General features: G+C 42.9%; 1 protein-coding gene across 1 annotated transcript in view; it reads left to right on the top strand.

Moving 5' to 3' along the window:
• The first annotated feature begins 390 nt into the window (after positions 1-390).
• Positions 391-24,781, top strand: part of Barx2 (BARX homeobox 2) — a 65,565-nt gene continuing 41,174 nt past the window's right edge. Inside the window, exon 1 of the mRNA XM_036193766.1 lies at positions 391-1,032. Coding sequence (XP_036049659.1) covers positions 846-1,032 — 187 coding nt within the window. The 5' untranslated portion in view covers positions 391-845. The remainder of the gene's footprint in view (positions 1,033-24,781) is intronic.

Here is a 24,781-nt window from a genome sequence, read left to right as displayed (position 1 = left end):
GAGCGCACCGGTGCAGAGCCGGCTTGGGAGCTGCGCGCTGAGAAGGGGACGCCGTGGTCCTGGGAAACAGCCCAGGCGGGGACAAGTGAGGCACAGTGGTCACCGGGAAGCGAGTGCTCTGGGGCCGGGAGCCTCGGGAGCCTGGACGAGGACTCCACTGCTTTGTGGCAAGAGACGCGTTCATAGTTACCCGCAAGGGATTGGGAGCCGTCCCCCCTCTGGCGAGGACAGAGGAAGGTGCAGCTCGGAAAAGCGGCGGCGGGACGCCTGGGCCGTAGGAGGAGGCGGCGCGCGCCGGCGGTACTGCGCGTGCACACACACGCGCGCGCGCGCACACCCCGGTACACACACACACACACACACACACACACACACACACACACACCTGGAGCCTGGGGGAGGGGGGAGAGGAGAGCCGAAGCGAGTGTCTTAAAATAGAGAGCCAGCGTGGGGAACGCTCGACTCGGATCGGCGGGAGGCGGCGAGCACTAGCAGCCCGACCCTGGGTGCGCAGGTCAGCGCCCGGACAGCACGGACACGCAGGGGCGGGGTAGCAGCCGACGCCCCTCCGCTCGCGCTCCGCACCTGGCCCTGCAGGAAGTGCACGCTGATTGACAGCTGCGGTGTCCCAAAAAGGCTGTAGTCAAAGATGCTGCTCGGCGGGAGGGTGTAGACACTGCAGGCGCACCCGTGCCCTCTCTGGTCCGTGCGCCTCCCCGGGCCCCGCCGCCCCTCTGGCTGCGGAAGAGCGGGGCTCAGGCCCCAGCCCGCGCGCCAGTCCCCGCGGTCCCGAACGACCCGGCGCTCGCAGCACTCAGGTCGCCAGGCTCTAGTCCGGGCTCACCATGCACTGCCACGCGGAACTGAGGCTGAGCTCACCCGGCCAGCTCAAAGCAGCCAGGCGGCGCTACAAGACTTTCATGATCGATGAGATCCTCTCCAAGGAGACCTGCGACTACTTTGAGAAACTTTCCCTCTACTCTGTGTGCCCGTCGTTGGTGGTGCGACCCAAGCCCCTGCACTCTTGTACCGGTAAGACAATCATTGGGAGATAGTGGGCTGTGATACTTTGGCCCTTGTGCGGTCGCCCCTGTTTTTGACACCGAGAGCGAGAGGGACCAAGGGATTCTTTTTCCTGCGTCCTTGTAAGTACAACAGACTCGCGAGCGGTGGACATTCAAAAGCGAAGCGTTTGCAACCCGGCCCGGGCAGGTACTGCTCCCTGAGTGGGAGATAGGTTAAGTCCAAACGGCCCTTGGAGTGGGACACCTCCGTAGCGCCCTGTCCTGCTTCTTGGAGAAAACGCTGTCCTTTCGGGCGCTGTGGAGTTCCAATGAGAAACTTCAAAAACACTTGACCAGATTCGGTGCCTAGGTGGTTTCACGCTGTGCGTTTGTCGGTTTCAACTTGGGTTTGGTGGTCTTCCCCTTCTTGCCCAACTTTTTACATCTTCTTTGTAATTTTACAAGTAAATCTGTTTCCTGGGCTTCAAAACAAACTGCTGAGTTCACCGAACTTGACTTAAATTGCTCTCTAGGGGAAGTAGTTTTGGACTGTGCTGCGTTTTGACACAAGCAGAGGGTCAACACCTTGTTTCTTTTAAGTGACTAAAACCAACACTAGTAACAGTAAAACTATCTCTCAGACCTGGTTTCTCCTCTTCACAAAAGCTAGACCAATAGGAAAGAGACAGAATTTAGTAATAATACTGAAAACGTAGATATGTAGGAAACTAATCCAAAGACTGAGTGAGGCGAGAGAAGCCCTGGCTTTCAACGTTCTTGGCCGGGTGGGGATTCAGGCTTCAAAAATCGTGGGAGTAGCTAGGGAAAAAAAAAAGTTGAGGCAAATTTTCTTTTTAAAGAAATTCTTCACTATGCTTTCCATTAAAAACAAACATTTATTGCTTCCAAATGGGAGGGGGCTTTGGCATTATGCTTGTTGTATGACTGCCCTGAAGTTAAGTTCATGAAATCATATTTTGAATAATCGAATTGTGTGCTAGCAGTGGTTCTCAAAGACTTTTTATGGGAACTGTTGGGATGAAAAGCTGCTAAATATAACGCTTGGAATCTTATTCTCCCTTGCTTCGATTGACAGTCCCGCTAAACCTGTCACTAAGTCTATAATAAATACAGCAAGGACCTTCCAAAAGCAAGATATTCCTACATTTGTTTGGCTATAAAATTAGTATTACACATTTTGTCAGCAAGGTAGAATTAGATCTGATATCCTATGACAAGCCTTGTAATACTGAATTTTACAAACAAGGAAATAAATAAGATACACAAAAGAGATTTTAGAAACACAAGAGCTATTCATCATGTTGACGTTTTTACTTTTGTGTGCTTGCTATATGTGGTACCTCACATGATGAGGTCTGTGAATAGGCTGGGCTGGGAGAAGTAGGCTGAATCTTCTTTTGAGAACATGTATTTGCCACAATAATGCAAATCCCATTGAGGATTTGTATATATGGCAAATCCCTGTGCACCCTGTTCAGTCACTGCCCAGGAGAGAGACTCCTGGGAGGAAAACACAGTTCCTGAAGACCTAGGGGTGGTTTAGTACCTGCTGACTTTCAGGGGCTCTGCCATAATTCTAAGGCAGCTTCTCATGGCTTGTAGGAGTCACAGAATTGGGTCATGCAGGGAAAAAAAAAACCTGCTGGAAAAAGAGGGGGAGAACAAGGCCCAGAAAATCGTCATGCAGTCAGTCTAGGCTGAGTAAGTTCCATGATTTATTGAACCTTGTGTGGGAAATAAAACAGAGAAAATGTAATGATTCAAAGGCAGTTTTGTTAGAGCTAAAAGTGAGTTGACAGACGTCGTCACAGGCTAGTCCTGTGCCCCTAGAAGTTCCTTGATGGTCTGCAGCAGAAGGGGTTCTTGGCCTTGCTTTTCTTGCCTTCTTTTTCCATTCTTCCTCTGGATTGTTCCTTTCAAAATGCTTCTTGACTTTGACTAGTTGAGACTTAAAATATAGAAAGTAGGATTTGCTAGTGGAATTAAACTCATAAAAACTGGCTACAACCGTTCATACTTTCGGATCTTAAGCCTTCAATGGGTTTACAATTTCAGTGGAAGCCTTAAATGTAAGATCATGGGAAGTCCATTAGTGACTTCTCTGGGGCTTCATATTTTCAGAGCCCTTTTGCATTTTTTTAACTGTCAAAATGCAGGCTCAAAAATCTTAGCTAGGATAAGTACAATCTTTTAAAAATCAATTAAAAATAAAAATCCTAAGTTGCTGGTATCTATAACAGCAACTCATTTTTCTGTATAGAGACAGATTTTTAGCATGTGTGGCAGGAGCAGTGTACAAGAAATTCAGAGGAAGTGGAAATTTATACTGGGCTTAAAGTTACCGAATTTTCTCATCTTTTAGTTTGCCCATGTCCACCAGCTTACATAACTGCAGCAGAAGAGAACTTTGTCAGGCAAAAGACTGAAAACTAAGACTAGAAATTCTTCACAATTGACTTACCAGAATGTCCAATAATCACATAGTACAGGAGCAGAACAAAAGCCACATTTAAAAGACTTCTACCTAATTAAGCAGTCCATGTTGCTAGATTTAGTAATCCAAGTGGCAATGCATGATATCAAATCTCCTCAGGCAGATGAGTATGTATTTATGTAAACAGAGGAATGGAAATCTTCTTCACTAGGCAGATAATCACCTGGAAGTAATTTATTACTAAACATTTTCCCCTTGATGGAATACTAATTATCAAAAAGTATTGTTTAACAGGCCCCTTGCTGAAAGAAAACACAATAATTTTACTCTTTGAGAGTGGTCTCTAAATCTTGTTTCCCAGTAAGCCGAACTAATGAAAGTTTATCATTAAACTACATAAGAAAAAAAATCTAAAGAAAGCCTCCATTTAAACAAAGTTTGCTGTTCACACCATCAGAATACTTTTGACTTAATTGTGTATGTTACCTGTACGTCTTATCTTTAAAACTGATAACAGTAATCCTCATACAGAGTCAAATATATTACCAATGGGAAGTCAGTAATCATCTCTCAAATATTAGGGTGGAGGCAGTAATCCAAAGTTTACCCAAATGAGGTACACTTTGTGATTTGTCTATTTTGGATTGTCATTAACTCCTTTTGATGGAAAGTCCCCTCATAGTGGACTAGATTGTAAAGCCATTGGCACTGGAATTTTTGAAAACATTGCCTCTGTGTTTAAATTTTTAGAGATGGTCAGAGTTTCTAAATATGAGGAATGTTCAGGGAAAACAGATAACTTGTTCCACAAACACAAACATGCAACAACTTACCCTAAGAGTTTTCCTGCGAGGTTATTGATAAACACACCTACAGTATTAATTACTTATAATTTATTGTTGCTATTTAGAAGGAGCTTACATTTCCACTTGCTCATCTTGGGGAGGAGAATACAGATATTTGGACACTACAACCTGTGAATTTCAGTTATCCTAGTACAATCTTTAATCTACTTCCTTTCCCCTTCTTGGGTAGGATGGTTCTGCTGAATCTATTTGTGACCTTCAGAGTCAATCCTTTAGGCCTGGCCGTGGCTTTGGAGCTAGCATGGGTTGAGAGGTCAATCTTCCCAAGCAGAAGATAGATTAATCTATCTATCTATCTATCTATCTATCTATCTATCTAATTTTTTTTCAGAGTGCCAGCATCACACTGGTGTTTCAACATATATCCAATCAACTTTTTACACCATTGCCCTTGTCAGGATTCTCAGAAATCAGGAAGATTTCTGTATCTTGGTTACACACCCTGGATAAACTCGTGCGGTTCCACCCAGGGGACAGTCAACCAATTAAAAGGGGTGTTTGGGACAGGGTGATTATCTTAGGAGGTGGCATTGAGAACATTTTATCCTCTGGTGGGTCCATGAGAAACAAGTTCTTTGGGGTGGTGTCCTTGGGCACATTTATCACAAAGACTGGGTGTCACACCGATGAAAAGTTAACTGATGCCCAGACGTGCAGGACTCTGTGGCCGTGTTAGAGAACCAGCAACTGCTTCTTGAAGTCCCTTCCACTGCTTCTCCAAACCTCAGCTCCTTTAGTTGGAGACCAAATCCCATAGCATATTGGGAACTTGAGAATTGGCCCTGGAATGTTAATGGAGAAATGTAAAGCAGGGTCTGGGAAAATGATCGTTATCAATGCTGCCAGAGGCAAGCAGGCTTTAATAACAATTACTCACAGTGGTTTCTCCTATTGCTATTTGAAGGGGGAACACACTGAGGGACATACAGTGTCGTAAGGGACTTGCTCAGGGTCAGGATAGATTTGGAGAGGAGCCGTTGACTTACCCCCTCTTAAATTTTATAACTTCTCTTTAAAGAAATTCAACTGAGACACTGAGCCTTAGGAACTTGCTTTAAGAGCGTATGAACTGTTTACTAGTAGAGTCTGGGCTGCTGCTGATCTTTCTAATGGCAGGAGGGGAAAAGATTGGAAATTTTTTGCAGAGTTAAAATGCCTCTTCCATTGCTACAATCCTTTATATCATTGAATTCAATAATTTAATTAAACGAATATTTATATTTGCATGGAATACACACACAGACACAGACATACTCATTTATAAGGCCAGTTACATATCGGCATGCAGGCTATTTACTCTTTGAGATGGAAGACTGAATTTATAATGCAAATATAGACAGTGCAATGTTAATTTTAGCACACTGTAGGTTTTCCAGCAGTCTACATGAGAAGCAGTAAGGATTGAAATGGTTGTTTAAATTGTAAAGCGAGACTAGAAAGGGAAAAAAAAATAAGGCAATAGAGACAAAGAGAAAGAGTGGATTTCTGTGAAATCTTGAGGCTGCTCAGGTTCCATCTTCTACCACAGGATATTTTAGAGCATTTTGTTGTACAGACCAAATAAAGGTGGCTTCTGAAATCACTGTCCACAGACAATAAACAGATAACACTGATTTTACTTAGATTCATGCTAGGCACCTTAAGTGGAGTTCCCTGGAGCCTGGTACTGCCCATCATTTACCATTCATGGGGGGTGGATAAGCGGCGGATGAAATGTCATACCCAAAGCATTTTGAGGGTCTATTTCTCTCGGAGGATGGCTTGGAGCTTCTGAGCTTGGGAGGGCTGCAGGAGGAACAAATGACAAGTGAGCTGTCAGATGGCCCAAACTTGTCACTTGTGCAGGGGTGAGGGAGCCAGCTCCCCCATTTCTGCCATTTCTGCTGTCCTGGAGTAAATTTTGTGGCTCATGGTTGAACCAGTTTACCAGCACTTAACTGGAGCTTGATTGAAGGGCTGCAAGGATTTGGGCGATAGGAGATTTGTGCATCTTCTTTTAGGAAGTAGTTGCTTGGCGTTTCTGTTGGGTGGAAGAACTATTTCCAGTGTGTCTCTTGAGATGGGGTCACATCTGGATGAGCTAGCATCCTCCTTCCTACCCAGGACCTTGCGAAAGCCTCAGGTGCTCATAGACTGTTCTCAAGGCATTCTGTTGCAAGGACGCATGTCTATCACAAGCAGCAGAACAGAGGGAAAAGAGGACCGAGGGCTGAGGGAGATCTCAGGGGCCTACACATCAGAGCCTGCTGTTTTAGCTGCCAGAGAGCTGCAGACGTCTCTCCACAACAAGTGTGGCTGATACAGAATCAGCATCAGGACTCATTAATAATGAGATTCTGATCTGAACCTTACACAAACTTCATGGCAGTAATAAAATAAATACTCTCCAGGAGAGTGTTCAATTTTTTTTTTTCAAAACAAAATGTCTTTGTAAATTCTCAGAATTTAATTTATTTTTATTGCAATTTAATAATAGTTAGAGAAAAAAAGTCTTGTTAAAATAAGTGCTCTAAATAAAAACACAGTTAATTTTCCATTCCAGTGTCTAATTACTCATCCTTGCTAGAGCATTTTATATGGCAGTTTAAGTTCTGGAAAGTGGAAACTTGGCACTCCCGTGAGGAAGAAAGCCTTGCACCTAGATAGTTTCAGAGGGCGGTCTAATTATATTTGGGCTGCAGTTGAGTCTCGAGTCAGCTCTGTAGAGGAGAGAGAACCTCTGAGTGTAGTTACTGAGGAGTTTCTGGTGTCGGCGTGCCAATTGAAATTGATTGCAGGGGATAGTAATCATGAACTTTAGATGATATGAAAGCACATCCAAGGAGGCCCTGCCAGTCACCATCGGGTGCTGATGTCAGGACTACACGATAGGGCTAGCATGCAGCTGTGTATGTTTCCTGACTCTGCCAGCTAAGGTCGCAAAGACAAGCAAGCACAGCCGTGCACAAAGGAAAGGTCAGAAGCAAGTGAAGTGAGTCCAGAGGCAATTGATCATAGGGCATTAAATATGTCATGAGTCCAGGCAGAGCACACCTTTTTATTTTTTTTAAGATTAGGTTTTATAGACCAGTTTCTAAGCAGTCTTATTAAATAAGAAACACAGAGCCAAATACAGAGGTAATAGTCTCATAGATCAGAGCGAATAGCCATGACTAGCCTTAGCTTACCACCAGCAGTAGCTTCCACAGAGAGAGCTTCTTCCCATCTAACCTGTGTTTTTATTGCCGTCCTGTTCAGCCTTTTCATTGGTTCTAAGCCCAGCCACATGACTGTCTATACAGACCTCCAGGTCTCTATGATTGGTACTGGGATTAAAGGCACTGTCCAAGCCCACATCAAATTTGTAATGCTTCTGTCTCAGCCTCCTGAGAGAGGGAAGACAGATAGGTGCCACTCTGCCTGCTCAATATACTCTGTTTGTTTGAGACAGGGTCTCACTGTGTAGCACTGGCTAGCCTGGAACTTCATTTATAGACCAGGCTGACCTTAAACTCACAGAAATCTGCCTGCCTCTGCTCTCAGAGCACTGGGATTAAAGGTGTGCACTACCATGCACAGAGTCAATACACTTTTGATTGTTGCTTTTATAACACATGACTTAGTTTTTGAATAAGCACATGATTGCCCTTTCTCCTTTGCATATGGAAGATCACTGTGGCCCTGTGTGGGACATGGAATGGCCTTGGGAATAGTGAAGTTTATGAAGGCCTGGCTGTGTTTCCACTCCAGGAAATACTTTGGCATGGCAAGTCCCTGTCAACCTCTACCACCCTGTTTTTCAGAGTTCCCTTTACTCTGTGACAAAACAATTGCTGAGATTCAAGACAATGATCCTGTCACAAACAAGGTGCCAGTCACATGTGTATTGACTGAGGTCTACTTTACATAACACCTTGTGTGGCTGGCTGCACTTTTCTTGAGTGGACACTAGAAACTGACAGTATGGGCTTCTTATCTTGGGGAGCTATCTTGATTGAGCAAGACTGTTTCAAGGAGTCTGCTTTCTGAGCTTTGCAGTAATCATCCAGAGGAGACTACAGACTTGGGAGAAATGGCAGAAGTATTTTCTGTTTCAAACCTCCTTATTCACGTGCATAACCATAATAGTATGAGTATGTCAGTTTTCTCCTTCTACCATGTGGATCCAAGCGATCGAACTCAATGTTGTCAGAGTTGGTGGCAAGCTCCTTTGCTTACTAGGCCATCTAGCTGATCCAGTGATTTTTTTTTTTTTTTAAATCTACTGACATGTTATAGCACCGGAATAAATGCTTTGTAATCAGTTCTAAAACATCCCTGAGAGGGGGCACTATTATCTCCATTTGCTAGAGAGGACCTGGAGAAGTTAAGTCACATTGATGGTCTAGATGGCCAGTAAAATGCAGGGATGCTCAGCTTCACCGTGGTCAGGAAAACGCAATGAGATGCTGTCTTATAGCCACCGTGTAGGCAAAGCAAAGGATCTGGCAGTCTCAGTTGAGGATGGAGATTAAAGAAGTAGACCTTCTCAAACCCTAGACGCTGATGATTAGGGTGTTATTTAGTCTGATTACTTTGGGGGGGTATCAGATTTTTTTTTTTTTTTTTTTTTTTTTTGGTGGTGGTGGTGAGATCAAACCTGGGGCTTTGTGCAGGCTGAATCAGTCTTGGTTAGATTACTGTAAAACAATAACAACAACAACAGTTGGCAACTCCTGGTAATGCCATATATATATATATATACCCTGCAGTACGGTGCCTTGAGAAGTTGTGCCTTGAGGAGTCCTGGTAGATGTGCACTAGGACATGGTTGTGAATATTCATTTCTGTGTTTTTTAGATTAAGGAAAATTAAAAACAAACAAACAACCTAACTGGCCTTTCAGGGAATAAAATAACATGTGCTGTAATCATGCAATAAACTTTATGTAGTAATTAAAATAAATGAACTAAATGTGCTTGTGTCAACATGGATCATTTTTAGAAATAAAAATGCTGGGGATGAACGAGCTGTAGGATGGTGTGTATAGTCCAGTGCTATTTATAGAGTGACCGGAAACATTCAGGGTAGCACAGGATATTAGCCGGCGGGAGGGTGGCAGTGGGGAGAGTTACCCACAGATTTTTATTTTCCTAGGTAATTGTTTACCATTTAAAAAGGCCTTCTGTGACTCAGTCTAAGCATTACAAATCTGTCACTTGGTTGTGGGTACACAGATGTCCATGATATTTGCACTTCAGTGTATAGTTGAAACTTTTCATAATATAAACATTGAAAAGTGATAGGATATGGGACCACACATATCCATGAAACTCTTAATCCTGTGGAACCTTTGATGGCTTTCTCAATAGCTTTCCATCCTGAGACAAAAGCTTTTAAATACAGAACTTGTCGACAGTTTCACAGTGGGGACGCAAAGGTCGCTTTATAATTAGATACATGAACAGCTCATACGAAACAGCCGCTGTAGCTTCTGAAGCTGGATTTGGGGTCTTGCCCACCTTCCTGGCCTGGTTGACAATGTTATTTCTCTCCAGGGTAACTGTTGTACCCCATCAATGCTTTGGCATGTGAGTAAAGAAACTCTAAAATTCTGAAGAAATTATTAGAACTCTTAGCTCTTAAATGTTGTTGCCTGCTAATATGTATTGATAATTATGTAAGTCTGAGTTATTGGGATTTCTTATTGTTAACAATGCTTAAAGTCATAACAAACTGCCTCTGCTTTACATTCTACTTTTATAACTATTTGCTGATATGGTAATATGCTACCCTTGGCTTTTGGCCATTAGTGCATTGGTATTGGTATTTTAATTTACAAAAATTTTTGACAATAGTTGTGATTATCGAAAAATGTAATCTTAAATTGTAGTTTCTTTGGCAATGGAGATAGGACTATTGGTATGTCATCTTAAGTTTTCTTTATGTTTTGTAACCGTGATTTAAATTAAAACTGTTCAGTGTGTGGTGTTAGGGATTGTTGGAAGGGATAAATGTTACCATGGTGATCTCCAGAGAGATGTCTGTTACCAGTAATAAATGGTCATCTTGTTGTTTGGAGGTGCTAATCTCAACTACATTATTCTATAATGACAACTCTAGTGGCAGATGCTTTATTTAGCTCTCTTCGCAGTCCAGACATTTTAATTATCATTGCATGGCAGGTCTAATTTAGAAATACTGCTTTTAGATATTTGGGCAAAAATAGAGCCCTTTGTGAGCTTTGCCCTCCTTTATGTGAAGTTGTTGGTACAGTTGAATTTGCCAAAGCATCTCCCATCCCCCAGACTATTCCTTTATGTCCAGATAAATGTATGAGCAGAGATACAGCTAATATCTCATGAGATGGCAAGAAGGGTAAGAACAGTTCAATCAATAAGATGTTGGTAGGGAAATCACTCTTACATAAATATAGTATGTATAAAATTAATGAATTTTAATGAATACAGTTGTATTTTATTATTATTACTCACCTACTATAGTTAATAAATTAAGCTTTATGATAGATATCTATGTATGGAAGGAAGCCAGCAGAATACACAGGGATTTGTACTACTACACTTTCATATCCATGGAGGGTGCAGAAACATATCATCTTTGGATAAGGGTAAGGATGACTGAATTCCAAAGAGCTTCCAGGCAGCCATGTGTATGTCTGTGAGAAAAATGCAAGGGACATCATTCTGCAAGCTATGAAAGTCTGCACACTGGCATCACATCTGAGATCTGCTTTTAAACCTGCATGTTGAAATTACCTGGGACAGGGGCTGGAGAGGTGGCTCAGTGGTTAAGAGTACTCGTCGCTCTTTCAGAAGATCTTAGTTCTGTTCAGTACCCACATCTAGCCACATATAACTTCCTGTAACTCCAGCTCCAGGGGATCCAATGCCCTCTTCTAGCCTCCTTAGGCACTCCACCCTGCATAATACATATAAATAAAAATAAAATAAATCTTTAAGAAGGTACTACTTAAGCTAGGCATGGTGGTGAATGCCCTTAATCCTAGTACTCAGGAAGCATAGGCAGGTGGATCTCTACGAGTTTTAGGTTAACTTGGTCTACACAGCAAGATCCAGTCTACTCAAGGCTACTTTGTCTCAAAGAACAAATTATCAAACAAACAAAAAAAGTAAACTACTTGAGACAAGGAGAGTTAAGATGTAGGATATTCAGGATATTCAGGGAATGGGGCATGCATTAGCAAACTTGGGGGGAGAAAAGCCATTTTATCTAAGTTACTTCTTTTTCATGATTAAATTTTTTTTAATTGAAAAATTTAGTATGTCATCATCCCCGAGGAGATTTTATTTGAGGGTGTCATTACTTTTGTTTTTCCTGGATGTCATGGTAACTCACTAGTGCTCTCTGTGCCCTAGACAGCTGAGTCTACTGAACGCTTATGTTCCGAATTGCCTTTTCAGATCATAGCATGACAGATCCCCTTGTCCGAGGGCTAGCTATGTGTGTTTCTACTGGGATATTCTGCCTTTGATGCTCGGAACAATTAGCCTAAACAGAAGGTGTTTTGCTGTTTAGGATGTTGTGGGGGAAAGGCAGCTGTGTGCCAGGCTCTGTGCTAAGAGCTTGTAGACATAAGGGCAGTTAAACTAAATGGACACCCTGTATGAAGTAGTCTCCATTACCACTGTTTATGGAAAATGATGGGCAAATGGCCGAGTTAAGATTAGGCCACACGTCTTTTTCAATGTAAAGTTACATACTTCATGTGATTATTAGGCATGCAAATTAGAATTCAAATCTGTCCTCTTTTATGCAGGCTTCATAATATATATTTGTGTATGTGTGTGTTTTTAATATACACAACAATGTCCAAAATTTTCCCTGTGGCTGAGGTTTTCAGTGATTCCATAAAATTCCATGAAGCAATGAGATTTTGGGTGGGAAATGAAGTTATCTGGCGCTTCAGATCTGCCATCATCTGCTTCTGTGACTCACCTGTTCCTGGGTAACATTCACTGAGTCTCTCTTGGGCATCACTGAGCTATGATTCACTTCACAGAAGAATCAAGGGTTGAATCTACAGTCCTTCATTGTCATGAACTGGATAGAGAACACTTAGCAACTCAGATCCAGCCACCACTTAGTTTTAATTGACACATGCATGTGGGGTATAGTGTGATAATTCAATACATCATGCAGTATATAGTGATGAAAACCTGTACTTGTCATTTACATGTCCTGGAGCATTCCTCACGTCTCTGTGTTTTGAGCTCCATCTAGTTACCCACAGCACATGTCATAGATGGTTATAAACTGCAGCCCTCACTGTGCTATAGAATAAAGATGCTTCCCCTTCCATCTAACCATTTTTTGATCCCCATTATTCGTTTTCTCTCTATCTTCTACCCCATTTTAGTTCCTTAGAGATCAACATTTTTAGTTTCTAATCAGCAGGCATAATTTGTCTTTCTTTGCCTGGATTATTTCAATATACTGCTGTCTGGTTTCATTAATTTAGCTGTAAATGACAAGATTTCATTTAAAAATGGTCACAGTCTTTGTTTGTTTGTTTTTCGAGACAGGGTTTCCCTGTGTAGTCCTGGCTGTCCTGGAACTCACTCTGTAGACCAGTCTGACCTCAAACTCACAGAGATCCTCCTGCCTCTGCCTTCCAAGTGCTGGGATTAAAGGCAGATAGCACCACCACCTGGCACAATCTTTGCTTTTAAAAGATTTCTTGGAACCACACATTAGGAATCACTGGATTGTGGCTAACTACATAAGGATAAAATTGATGTAATTTGTGTCCTGTGTTTACAGATACATGAAATCATTTAGTGGAGGCATACTGTGTACAGGCTTTTAGTTAGACAGTCCTGGGTTTGTATTTTATTGTCTGTGGGACCTTAGGCAAGCCACTTAACCTCTCTGACACTTGATTTCCTCATCTATAAAATGGAGATAATAATGACTACACAATAGGGTTAGTTGTTTAAGTTAAATAAGGTAAGTGTTTATAAAGCTATTAAGCATCGTTCCTGGAGACAAAGCACTCAGTAATTGATAGCTTGTATTAAAAATAATTATCTTATAATAAGAATGTCTTCTCAGTTGATTGAGGCCCAGCCCTTTAGGGAGAGATTACCATTATTTATGAATTAAACTCAAGCAAAATTAACTCTCTCTCAAAAATAAACCCACTTTACTATGGGCACCCTTCTGGATTATGTCATTGCACCAACTGCCTTTTAGGGCAACGTGGGTGGTCTGTGTGAGGCGTCTGAGTTCAGGTCTTCCTGAATAGGTATGTTTCATTCCTCCCACCATTCTGTTTTACAATGGGAGCTCAGAGTTTTATGAATTTAAATGAGTGGCACAAACAGGTCAACACTGTAGCCTCACAAAATGAGCTTTGTTGCTTTCTTTTCAATAGGAGTTGCTTAGGATTAATTACCCATAGGAAATATTTCGTCATTGGGTGTTAGAGACTCCAGAAGAGTATTAGAAAAAGAGAAGAACTCCTCAAGGAGTTTGATTTCTTTTCTTCCATAAGAGTGGAGTTTAGGGATTGGCTTTTAGAGGAGAATAGGAGTTCATGTTCTTTTATTTCAGAATACTGAATGAGGAGGAAAGAACTTGACAGGGTGCATAGGGTGGAGGAAAACAGCAGTTTGAAGGTGACTTGCTTTCCTGGTTTACTTCTGGGTCTGTGATTTGGGGTGCATTCTACACAAAGCCCCTATTTTATAATTTTGAATTGGTGGCGAATGCTTTGGTGATCTTCTAAGTGGTAATGGGTGGCGGCCATTGTGTGGAGGGATTGCCTAAATAAGAGTTCTACATGGATCTTTCTGGAATTGTGTCTCAGAGGATCACTTGTATCCTAAAAAGTTTAGCATCTGCTGGTGATTCCCTATAGTGTGGAAAAGTCCCCCCGACAAGCAGTTCTGTCTGCAGTGGCACAAAGGAAATGCCATGCACAGGGCACCACATCTGTCCAACTGCTCAAATGTTGAGTCCTGTAAACAAGATCTAGTGTCGTCTTCCACATTCACGATGGTGGGGGCTAGGCAGGAGGAAGTAAGAGGGTAAGATAACGTGGATGTGCTACCATGGCAAGGTAGGGTGGTGTTTGTGAGGAGGGTGATCAAATCTCTGGAGGACCTTCAGCCATAGTCTTGAGTTTTGACTAGCTAGGACAGGATTCACTTGAACCTACAGATCTTCAGCAGCTTGTTGAAAATATTCTGTGAGGCTTGTGTATCCAGACAAAGTGTGTGTGTGTGTGTGTGTGTGTGTGTGTGTGTGTGTGTGTGTGTTCTCACGGGAGGACAGTTGACAGGGATGGGGTGGGGATGTAAGAGGAATGCTACTAAATGGGGAATGAAAAGTCAGGTATGAGGAAACGAGCCAGTGGACAGCAACAGGGTCCTGAGATGCTTGCTCAGCACCTGCTGTCCTCAGGAGAAAAACAAATGTTAAAAACAAGACTGGAACACTGTATCTGGAGACAGCCCTGTGACTACGAGCTCCTCTTAGAGGCAATTCCTGCTAACATGCAGCAGCCACTGATTTCTGATGGGCAATAGCCTGCCCAGCCACACACGTAGCCTAATTATCGCACACATTAATGATGCGTTAAAGAGTGTCATCATTCTGGGTCATGAAAGATCCTTATGACTGTATTTTAACATAGCCACGGTTGTTCATGCAGTGCTGCACAAGAACACCATGTAGTCGATGAACACAGACAGTGGCAAGCAGGGATCAAGGTGGAAATCCTGCCCAGACCACCTTTTCCTGGGCTGGGGATGTAGCACAGAGGCAGAGTGCTTGGCTAGCATTTGTGAAGCCCTGGGTTCCCCTGGTGGCACTGCACACGAACCACACCAAAATAAAGCAGCCCCCTCCCCATGCCTGATTACTGTGGACCTTCCCTGACTCTAATGTTCGAATGCTTTACATTCTATTATTGGTAAAACAAGTCACCACCTCTCCATTGTGCTAGGGAGGAATGACTGATTAAGGAATATTAACTTAGTTCTGAAAGGAGAAAAACACGATAAGCATATGGGAAGCTAAATGGTCTGTGTGATTATATACATTACTGTGTTCTGTGGATACGTGGGTGTAGGGGCTGGCTAAATCTGGCCCACCATCTATTTTTTGATACTGTGAGCTAAGAATAGTTTTCGTATCTATAAATGCTCACAGAGACATCAGTAGAATATTTCACGATCTGTGAAAATTTTATGACATTCAACCGGCGCCCATACATAAAAATTTCTCTGGAACTTAAGAGTGCACTCCGGTTTCTAATTTGTGCATCTCTTGCGATGAGCCGTAGAGGAAGGGAGATGTGACAGAGACAGTGTGGCTCACAAAGGCCTCAAGTGTTTATTTTCCAGGAAATGTTGCCAACCCTTGACAGAGGCTGTTAGAAGGGGAGTTCCTAGCTGTGAAATAAAGTGGTTACTGATCCCCAAGCCTCTGATGTCATCCCAAGCCGAACAAACAGCTCTCTTCATCCACCAAGGTCTCAGGTGCTGCTGTCATGCTTTGACCTGTGAAGGGCTGAAGGTGAGTGTGCAGTGGGATCCTTGCAAGGACTCACAAAATTGAGATCAGGCTCGGGCTCTGAGGATAACTTCCCACATTTTTCTCAAAATAATTCTGTATCCAGAGAGTGCTCAAAAACATTCCCAATAAAGTGAGTTTCAGCCACAAGAGAGTGGTGGGGATTCAATAAAAATAATGTTAGGATTCCCTTTTTGCTGTTTCAACCTATACTGTTTTTTCCTGGAAGGAATCTAAGGGTGAGAAGTGAGGACGGACATCAGTATGACTGGTCGTTTCAGCCCGAGATTTGGTGACAGTTCATAGACTTCTTAATTGAGTTTAACTTGTCACCCATCCCTAGATATAATATGAAGTACAAAAAAAGTTATGTAGTCGTTTACCACAGCCCTGGCTGGAAGGAGAATGCAGAACAGGATGAGGCAGTTCACTGTGGTTGTCTGTCCTGCTGTGGAGTGGATGTCTCTCTATGCCTATGAGTTCCCAGCTGCCTGAGTCAGGAGCTCACAAATCCTTCCAGGAAGGATGAAGTGGGATCCTCTAGCTCCTCCATGGCTCCCTTGCTTCCATTTAGAATGTTTACTCATGATAAGCAGCCTTTGAGCACAACCTTTAGGGAACAGGGTGTGTGACATTAAGCTGGTTTTCTACAGCTGCCTCTGCATTACAGGGTTAACCCAGACTCTACAGCTGCTTCTGTGTTACAGGGTTAACCCAGACTCTAGGCTGAGGAGCTTCTAGATTTAGCCCTTACTGCCAAGCGGGAGCTGGAAAGCCATAAGGTCAATTAATCTCAGAGGAATAAATTATTGATTTTGGTGGGTAGAATTCCACTAAGTACAGATTTTCTTATTCAGTCTTAGGTGAGGTTCATAAAACAATAATGTTGACAAACACACATCATAGCAAACACTATGCTACCTTTGGCACCCTGAATGTTTTACATGAGCTCATTTATGTAATTCGTACCATAATTGTGGTGGACACAGGGTAATTTACCTCATTTGACAGAGAAGGGATCACCCAAGACCTCCCTCACCTGGAAGGAACAGGATGGAGAAGATGAACATTAAGTAAGCTTTCCCGTGCAGAACAACAAACAATATTACTGTATTATATCCGTAAGATGATCTCTGTACCATACATGTATTAATAGCCTGGAAAATAAATTTAATATTTCCATATTTTTTCCAGTTAAAAAATTAGGCCCTAAAACCATTCTGGAATAATCTAGAAGCGCTGGGTTGGAGCAGAGGGCCTATCCATCAGTCTGCTTTAACTGGAGAAGAAAAGCCGTGCCCAGAGTAATGAAGTCATTAATTCAAGGTCCCTGGGAGTCCTGCTGTGTGTCCTTTAAATGGGGTGCCCGAAAATAGTTCTGGGAATTTGCCATTTCTCCTTAGTATTTGCCTCAATGCAACTTCACCCAAATATTTAATATTATTTGAAGACACCAAGTCTCTAATACAGTCTCCAAGTCTTAGAGGTGTGAATATCACACCAGGTTTTCTTCTTCTCTGCTTCCTGGTGATGACAGTATCTCCATTGTCTCACTACTTGCTCTCCACCAATGGTATTCCAGGCGAGCACTGAGCGCTGTCATGTCAACAGAGGCACCGGCCTCTTCAGACAGTTTGTCCACCCTCTGTGTTGTGCTGTGTGGGGTGGGGTGGAGTGGGGTGGGTGGGGTGCGGTGGGGGGGGGGATGGAGTGGGGAGTGCGTGAGGCTTTTCTTCTTAAGGAAACAGCAGCTTTCCAAGGGAGATCTTCAGGAGGACATCTGGATTAGCCTGGGTTAGCGGGAAGTGAGGGCCTCCATTTAGGGCTGGGTGTGAAGCTTTTCATGTTCTTGACATCCCCTAGCCCTCCCTGTCACACACCCCTGGGGCCACCCCCACCCTCTGCCTATGTCCTCATCCTGAAATAGCCATGGTTCAGCATGGAAGAAATGTAGTCCCTTAATCCCTCAGGAGCTGGTGCACTCTGCATTTGCCGGTGGGGTGGGCTTTGCCTTTCTACTCCTTGAGGAGAAGTCTCCACATGCTTAAAATCTGTTTAATTGAGAATGTTAGAGGAATGCAACCAGGCTTGGAGCTGTGGACTCAGACTCAGCTGTGGACAAAACATTTCACTTCTGAGATAACTTTTAAAAAATCAACCTAACTTCTTTAGATTTTGCAGAGAACAGAGTGGGCAAGAGCCAGAGGCCCTACTGACTCTAGATGTATACTTCTGCAGCTTGAGCTCTGGGGTCATCAGCTTCTCAGTCCACTATGTTAATGACTTTCATTGGCTCTTCCCTGCTAGGAAAGCTAAACTTTCTTTGGGCAAAGGCCTACCTTCTTAATCTTTTGTGTCTAGCACATAGGGTGTATTTTGGTACCTAGAAACTAAAAACTCTGCTTTTCTTGCTGTTGTTTGTTTTATCATACTGGAGATCAAGGAAAGAGCTGGCCTTGGCTGGACAGGTACTCTCTCTCAGGGCTCTGTCTCCAGTCCTAACTGTGGATTTGAGCCTTGGTAAACTGCTGAGAATTATCTTTGCCTGATGGTTCTTGGCCTTTCCTTTCTTATTATGAACAAGTCATAATTTCTCTTCCTTGACCTTTCCCTGATTCTTCTGTCCACATGAACCTTTGCCAGTCTTGGGGTCCTCCGACTCTACATGCGCAGTTTTCATGTGTTGCTGCTCCTAACTCCCCCCCCTCCCCCATTTTGGACTAAGTACTTAAAATATGCAGCTGAAGTTGTTGTCTGGAATGTTCTGCTTCAATTTTAAAATCCTTAATATTTAAGGCCTTATTTATAGACATTAAAGTGTCTGCTGGCTGTGTGTCTGTGTGTGTGTATTTAAATTCCCTAAGTTCATTTTGATTGTATTTCATCCTGAAGGGATAATAGTTCATTTCAAGTTAATCTACAAGACTAAAGTGTAGCCTCTTTGGGTGGATGTGGGGAAATAGCTGTGGAGCGGCAGCTGTTAAGTGTGCATAGCAACTCTTCACAACAGCTTAAACATGAAAAAGAAATCGGAGTAACAGAATATGCTGGAATTTGATGGGGACACTGAGAGTGGTAGACAATAACTGTCTCAGACCGGAGCTCTTGAACCTTTGCCCCAGGATGTCCTAGGAGAAAGGCTGGTGGAATCCTCAGCAGGGGCATTTACTCCTGGAACTGTATAGACTGCCTCTGCACCTAGCCTATGCTTTCCTTCTTCAATTAAACTTCTGTGAGAAGGACAGCATAGTTGGTGTCACCTTAGTGTCCTATAAAGAAGAATCACAGAACCCTTTAAAGCCTTCAGAGATAAAATGATATACCAAGAAACAGGGAAAATAAAACCCTCATCACCTAATGTGCATAACTGCAATTAAACACGTTTTTTTACGAGAGAGTCTGGCCTTTGCTGGCAGATAGTGGAAAATTCCCTGGGAAATTCATTGCGTTTAAGAGTGCTAACCCACTTGGAAATGAAATTATTCGTGAGCTCATTTGCCTCTTTTAACTCACAGGAAATTGTCTAAGCATTGCAGGGTTTTAAAAAACATTTATTCAAAATCAAGTTTCAAAGACATTCATAAAGAAGTTACAGTGCAGAGTGGCTTCTCTACTCAGAAAACCTTGAGTCCAAAAGGCACAAAACCTCAAAGTTTTAAGAAGTAACAAAACACCCAAGAGCTTTGAGAATGTAGAGTAGTGATGGGGCTGGAGAATAGCTTTGAGGCTAAGAGCACTGTTCTTCTGGAGGACCTGGGTTTAGTTCCCAGCACCCACATCAGCTGCCTTCAGCTCAGTGTATTGTCGGCTGCACCAGCTCCATTGCCCTCTTCTGGCCTCCACAGCACTCACATCATGTAATGTGGGCACACAGACCACAAATACACACATAAGTAATAATAATAATAATAATAATAATAATAATAATAATAATAGTAATAGTAATAATAGTAATAGGTTGTAAATGTTTTAGGTTTTTGGATTTTTGGGTTAGGGATGCTCAATTGGTAAATTCTATGAAAATATTAAATCTGAAATACCTCTGGTTCCAAGCATTCTGGATAAGGGACATTCAACCTGTTATCTACATGAAAAAACCTCATTGAATTGAATCCAACTCCAAAATGATGGGGTGATCTTACTTCTTGACTAAAACAATGAAAAGCTAATGGCCTTTATTAATTCAACTAATGCTTAAAAAAGTGTCCTTGCTCCTGACTCCCACCGTGCAAGAAGTGGAAATGGAACATTAGCATCTAAACCCTGCTGTTCTCTCACAGGAGATGCAGGTGAGTAGGTCTGAAGAGACCATGTCAGCGCCTTCTGACAGATCCCGTGTTGAGAGGTGGATTGCGGAGGGGCATTGAAATCCCACTGGGACTTGGAACAGTGAGGGAGTGCAGCCTTGCAGCTGAGCCTACAGGACAATGGGCTGGTTGGAAGGAATGCTCCAGAGAGGCAGAAGCTTTCGAATGCGTGCCCCTTTTCCTGAGTGGGATAACGAAGATAAACAAACACTGTGGTGGCTGAGGATCTCAAAGCTTTTAGGCTATTAACTTTTTACTTTTTATCACTAGTCCTTACACAGTGTCATAAATGTCCCATACAAAAAAAATGTAAGTGGGGTCTGAGTGATAATATAGTTGCAAATGTGTATCTCCATGCTATGTTTGTAAACTTGTATTCCTGTTTGGGGCACAATGAGTGGTATGGTCAAATCCTTTCTTACTGCCACTTCATGAATTTCAATGTTTTTTTCTTTTTGACATAGATGCCTTCGAGGGTCACAATAGTATGTTTCAATGAAACTATGGCTTTGTGCTTTACCAGGAACAGAGGGGCTCACTTGACCTGTGACATTTCCTCATAACATTGTAACGAGGCCCTAGAGTGACATGGATAGGTTGTTTCTCCTTTGATCTCTTTTCCCCCTCTTGTACAGAGATATCAGCCTCATTGCAGAAGTCCTTGACATTCATACGCATCAACTAAGAAACAGAAAATCCAAAATAAGAGTTTTTAGGTGTTCCAAACAGTCTCAATAAATGTTCTGCGATTTAAATTTCAGAGTTTAAAAACCCACAGCATATAACGAAGCATTAGAGCCCTGGTCGCAAGCTAGATGTGGTGGCATAAGCCTGAAAGGCCAGCACTGGGGAGGCAGAGGCAGACAGATCTCCGAGTCTGAGGCCACCCAAGTCTACAAAGTGAGTTTCAGGATAGCTAGGACCACACAGAGAAACCCTGTTTCCAAAAAAATGTAACAAAACAAAACAGAATCCTTGTTGCAGCTGATGAATAAAAAATTCTGTATTATTGCGGTGCCCATTGGAATTTCAGAGTTTCATGTTTGAGTAATTTTTATTTGGAGTCACACATCATTTGAATATGTATTAGTTCACCTTGTATAGAGTACAGTTTAGAGCCATTGGTAAAAGCTGAGTGTAAGTCCCGTTCCCTACAATAATGGGCTACATAATGACATTTCTGCTAGTGACTGACTCCATATACAGTTGTGATGCCATAAGATTGTGTTTCCTAGTGACACTGTAGCTGTCTTTGTAGAATCACACTATTCTGTTTGCACAGGAAACTACCTGGCTGTGATAAGGTGAGAGCAGGGGTCTGTTGAGCTGTGAACTTGTTCTTCCATAACACAGTGGCTCAGAGAAAACATCGTGTGCTACTTTATCCCCCTAAGCTGCCATTGTGGGATTGTAATTCAGCCCCAGAGTTATTGTCAAAGAGAGAAGCATGACAATTACTCTGTAGTTTTAAAGGACATGGTGACATACCTTGTCCATCAGCTCATGTCTGTCCGCAGTAGCCAACCAGTGTTGTATCTGCATCTCTCCCCAGCTCTGTAGGCCTTCCAGAGGTGTACTTCATGATTGGTTATCTTTTGGAGAACTTTCCTCATAGGAAGACATTCGGGTTGGTTAGAGATCATACTGGCTAATAGCCGGGAGAGCCAACAAGGCAAATTTGACTCAGCTAGCTACTTTTCCTTTGAAGACAGAGAGCTGGTTCTTTGGTTAGAACCACAGACCTTACACCAGAAAGATACTTAGGATTCCTCTCATAAACATTTTGATTTGGTGGAGAAGAAATAGAAGTGAGGTCAGTTCCAGAAACATTCATCAAGAGCTTACTCTTCACAGCGTTGGAGAAGCAGTTATAAGGAAGAATTACCCCTACAGAGCTTTCTGACTAATAAAGGGGTACAAGCAAGTAAGAAGTCAGCTCGGATACAGAAAAGCTCTGCCTGGGAGGCAATAAGCATGGAGCATGCTGGAAGTACATAGGAAGTGGATTGGCCCAGAATGCACAGAAGGGAGTGGGAAAAGGCTTTAGAACGCTTTCTGGATGAGCAAACCAGACGTGACTAAAGGATGGATAAGAATTAGCTAAGCGAATGAGATTGTGAGGTGAAGCAGGACACAAACATTCTGAGAAAACAGAAAATGTCACCAAAGGTGAAGTGGCTTGAAGCAGCACATACATTTGGGAGTCCGAGTAAGTCCAGGGAATTTGAAGTATAAAGAGAAAATATTGAGGGGTGAGATTGGAGAGGAGGGGCCCAAGCCATGCTGTACAGGCTCTGGAGAACCATGAAACCGACTTAAGAAAGGAGTGGGATTTAAGGAAAATGGTTTTGGAAGGTGACCTTGACAAGGATAAGAGTGTTGACAGGAGAATGATCTGGAGGGTTTGGGGGGTCCTACCAACACGCAGGCAAGAGGCGAGGAGCCAGGTCGAGTTCCAGCATGTACCAGGAAGGAGAGGTCAGGAGCCTGAGCAAACCCAAGTGGAGGATAAAGAGAAAATCAGTCAACTATCAGGGCCCCACTGGATAAAGACGGATGGTGCTACCAAACTGCAGGTCAGGGCTGAGCAGCGCCAGCAGCTTGTAAGGACTTCAAACTCACCCTCCTTGCTTGGAGGTGTTCCTGGAATCTAGAAATAGTTGACATACCATTGAATTGGAATAGTTGGGACAAAGAAGCATTACTGAAAATACACTAGGAATGGGAAAACTTACTAGGGATGGGAAAGTAGAGATAATAGAGTCTTAAGGAACCCAGTGACAGCAGGAAAAAGGGGCAGTCGTTAAAGATGGATGTAAGTTAAGAAACACATTTTTATTATGACAGCAGAGCAACCTCCTTTAGTTGATAGGGAAAAAAAGAGTTTGAGGCTTATGAAGAACTTGGAAGATGGATGTCCAAGGGATCAAGTTCAAGATGATAATAAAATACCTTTATTTATATCAAAAATATTTCAGGCTTCATTAGTTTGACCATGGGCTTTCTGGAGTTAAGAAGAAGTGGTTGTATTGATTATAGACTGGCATACAGGATGTGGAGACAGAACAAGAAAGAACAACTAACTCTAGCCAGGAGTTTATATATAGTAATGCAAGCTTGATGCATATGACCCAAGTTACCCAGGATACCTTGTATGTAAAGGTTTGTAATGAGCATAATCAGCATTTAATGACATAATGGCCAACTTCTAGCACACAGGTTGGCAGAGTTCTTGTTTATTGACTGAAACATTACCAAACATGCAGAAGACCGGTGACTTTACATAGAAGTTTGTGAGCAAGTATGAATCCCTGCAGCGTGGGCTGACATGAAGTAGCTGCTGCCACACAGAGGTGAGGCCTGGCTTTGAGGCCTGCCTCTGTCCTGTGTTGCATTGAGAGACGTCGGTGTACATTAAGAACAGCTTGCAGTTCAAGGGGGACAGCCCTCGTGTGGCTCTCAATGTGATGAAGTGGCCAAATGACTTAGCCACTTGGGGCATTTGTTTCTTCCTTTCTAAAAAAGGCAGGCTAATACCCACTCTGCAGGGTTGCCATAGTGATGAAATGAGCAAGTGTGTATGCAGACTGTCAGGTGTGCCACATGAGTACCCACAGAGACGATGCCCAACAGCTGCTTGAATGATGTGTGAGTGAATGCAAGAATCAGTGGATGACTAGGCAGCCACTTATATTGGAATGTCACAACTTCCCCAGCTCCCCCACTCCCAAAAGAAAGAGTTCAGGGAAGAATTCTTCTGTTTATAAGATTTCACGATGAAAAAATGAGCTATTTATGAAAAGCACTTTTTATGAAATGAAATGTTTTGGAAGCTGAAGGAATAATTCACTGAGTTTGTATGTACTGAGTAGATAGATGTTGGTGGTGAGATGGCCAACTGGATGTTTAACTCTTTTCCCCCTCTCAGGTTCTTAGTAGGTTCTCTACATGAGAAATAGGCCCATCAGTCAACAGATTGCTAATTAAATCCCTAGCATATATAAGTCACCATAATTTATCAGGAAGAACCAGAATAAACAGCAGAAGGAGGGCAGAAGGTCTACCAAAGGGATGAGATGCTGGGAAGGAGAATTAGGCTGAAGGCCAAGCGGTAGCTACCAGGGAGCAGCTCAGAGGAAGAGGAGCACTGTTGTGAACACAAAGATGTGCGAATGCATGCAGCCTTCAAAAACCCTTGGAAGGAGGTGCCCCAGGTAGTTCTGGAGTTGGAGGCCACCTTCCCTCTGCTCTGCTTCCTCTGTATGTATGCCTTCATACAGACCACAGACCTGCTTTGCTAGGCCTCTAGGTTTCCGAGTTGGAAATGTCATCAGTCATTTACTTAGAAGTAGCTTCTACTTCTTCCCTACAGAAGTGGTGGATGGGACACCGGTGGGTGCAGGAGGGGAGTGTGGCAAGCTTGCTTTTCTGGTGGAAATTGGGGGTTCCTGTTCTGGATCGCCTTGAAAGTTAGATCTGCTGTAGATGTCTCTTCAGGTTTATGCAACAGGAAGCTCTGGTTTCTCAGCCTATGCTCTTGGACCATTTCATATGCATAGGACATATGTCCTACCACCTTTGGCCACAGTCCCCACTTAGCCCTCTGGGAGAATTTCCCTGCTAATCTGGATT

Source organism: Onychomys torridus, chromosome 7 (assembly GCF_903995425.1).
Source record: "Onychomys torridus chromosome 7, mOncTor1.1, whole genome shotgun sequence".
Lineage (NCBI taxonomy): Eukaryota > Metazoa > Chordata > Mammalia > Rodentia > Cricetidae > Onychomys > Onychomys torridus.
This window is presented reverse-complemented; position numbering and strand designations above follow the sequence as displayed.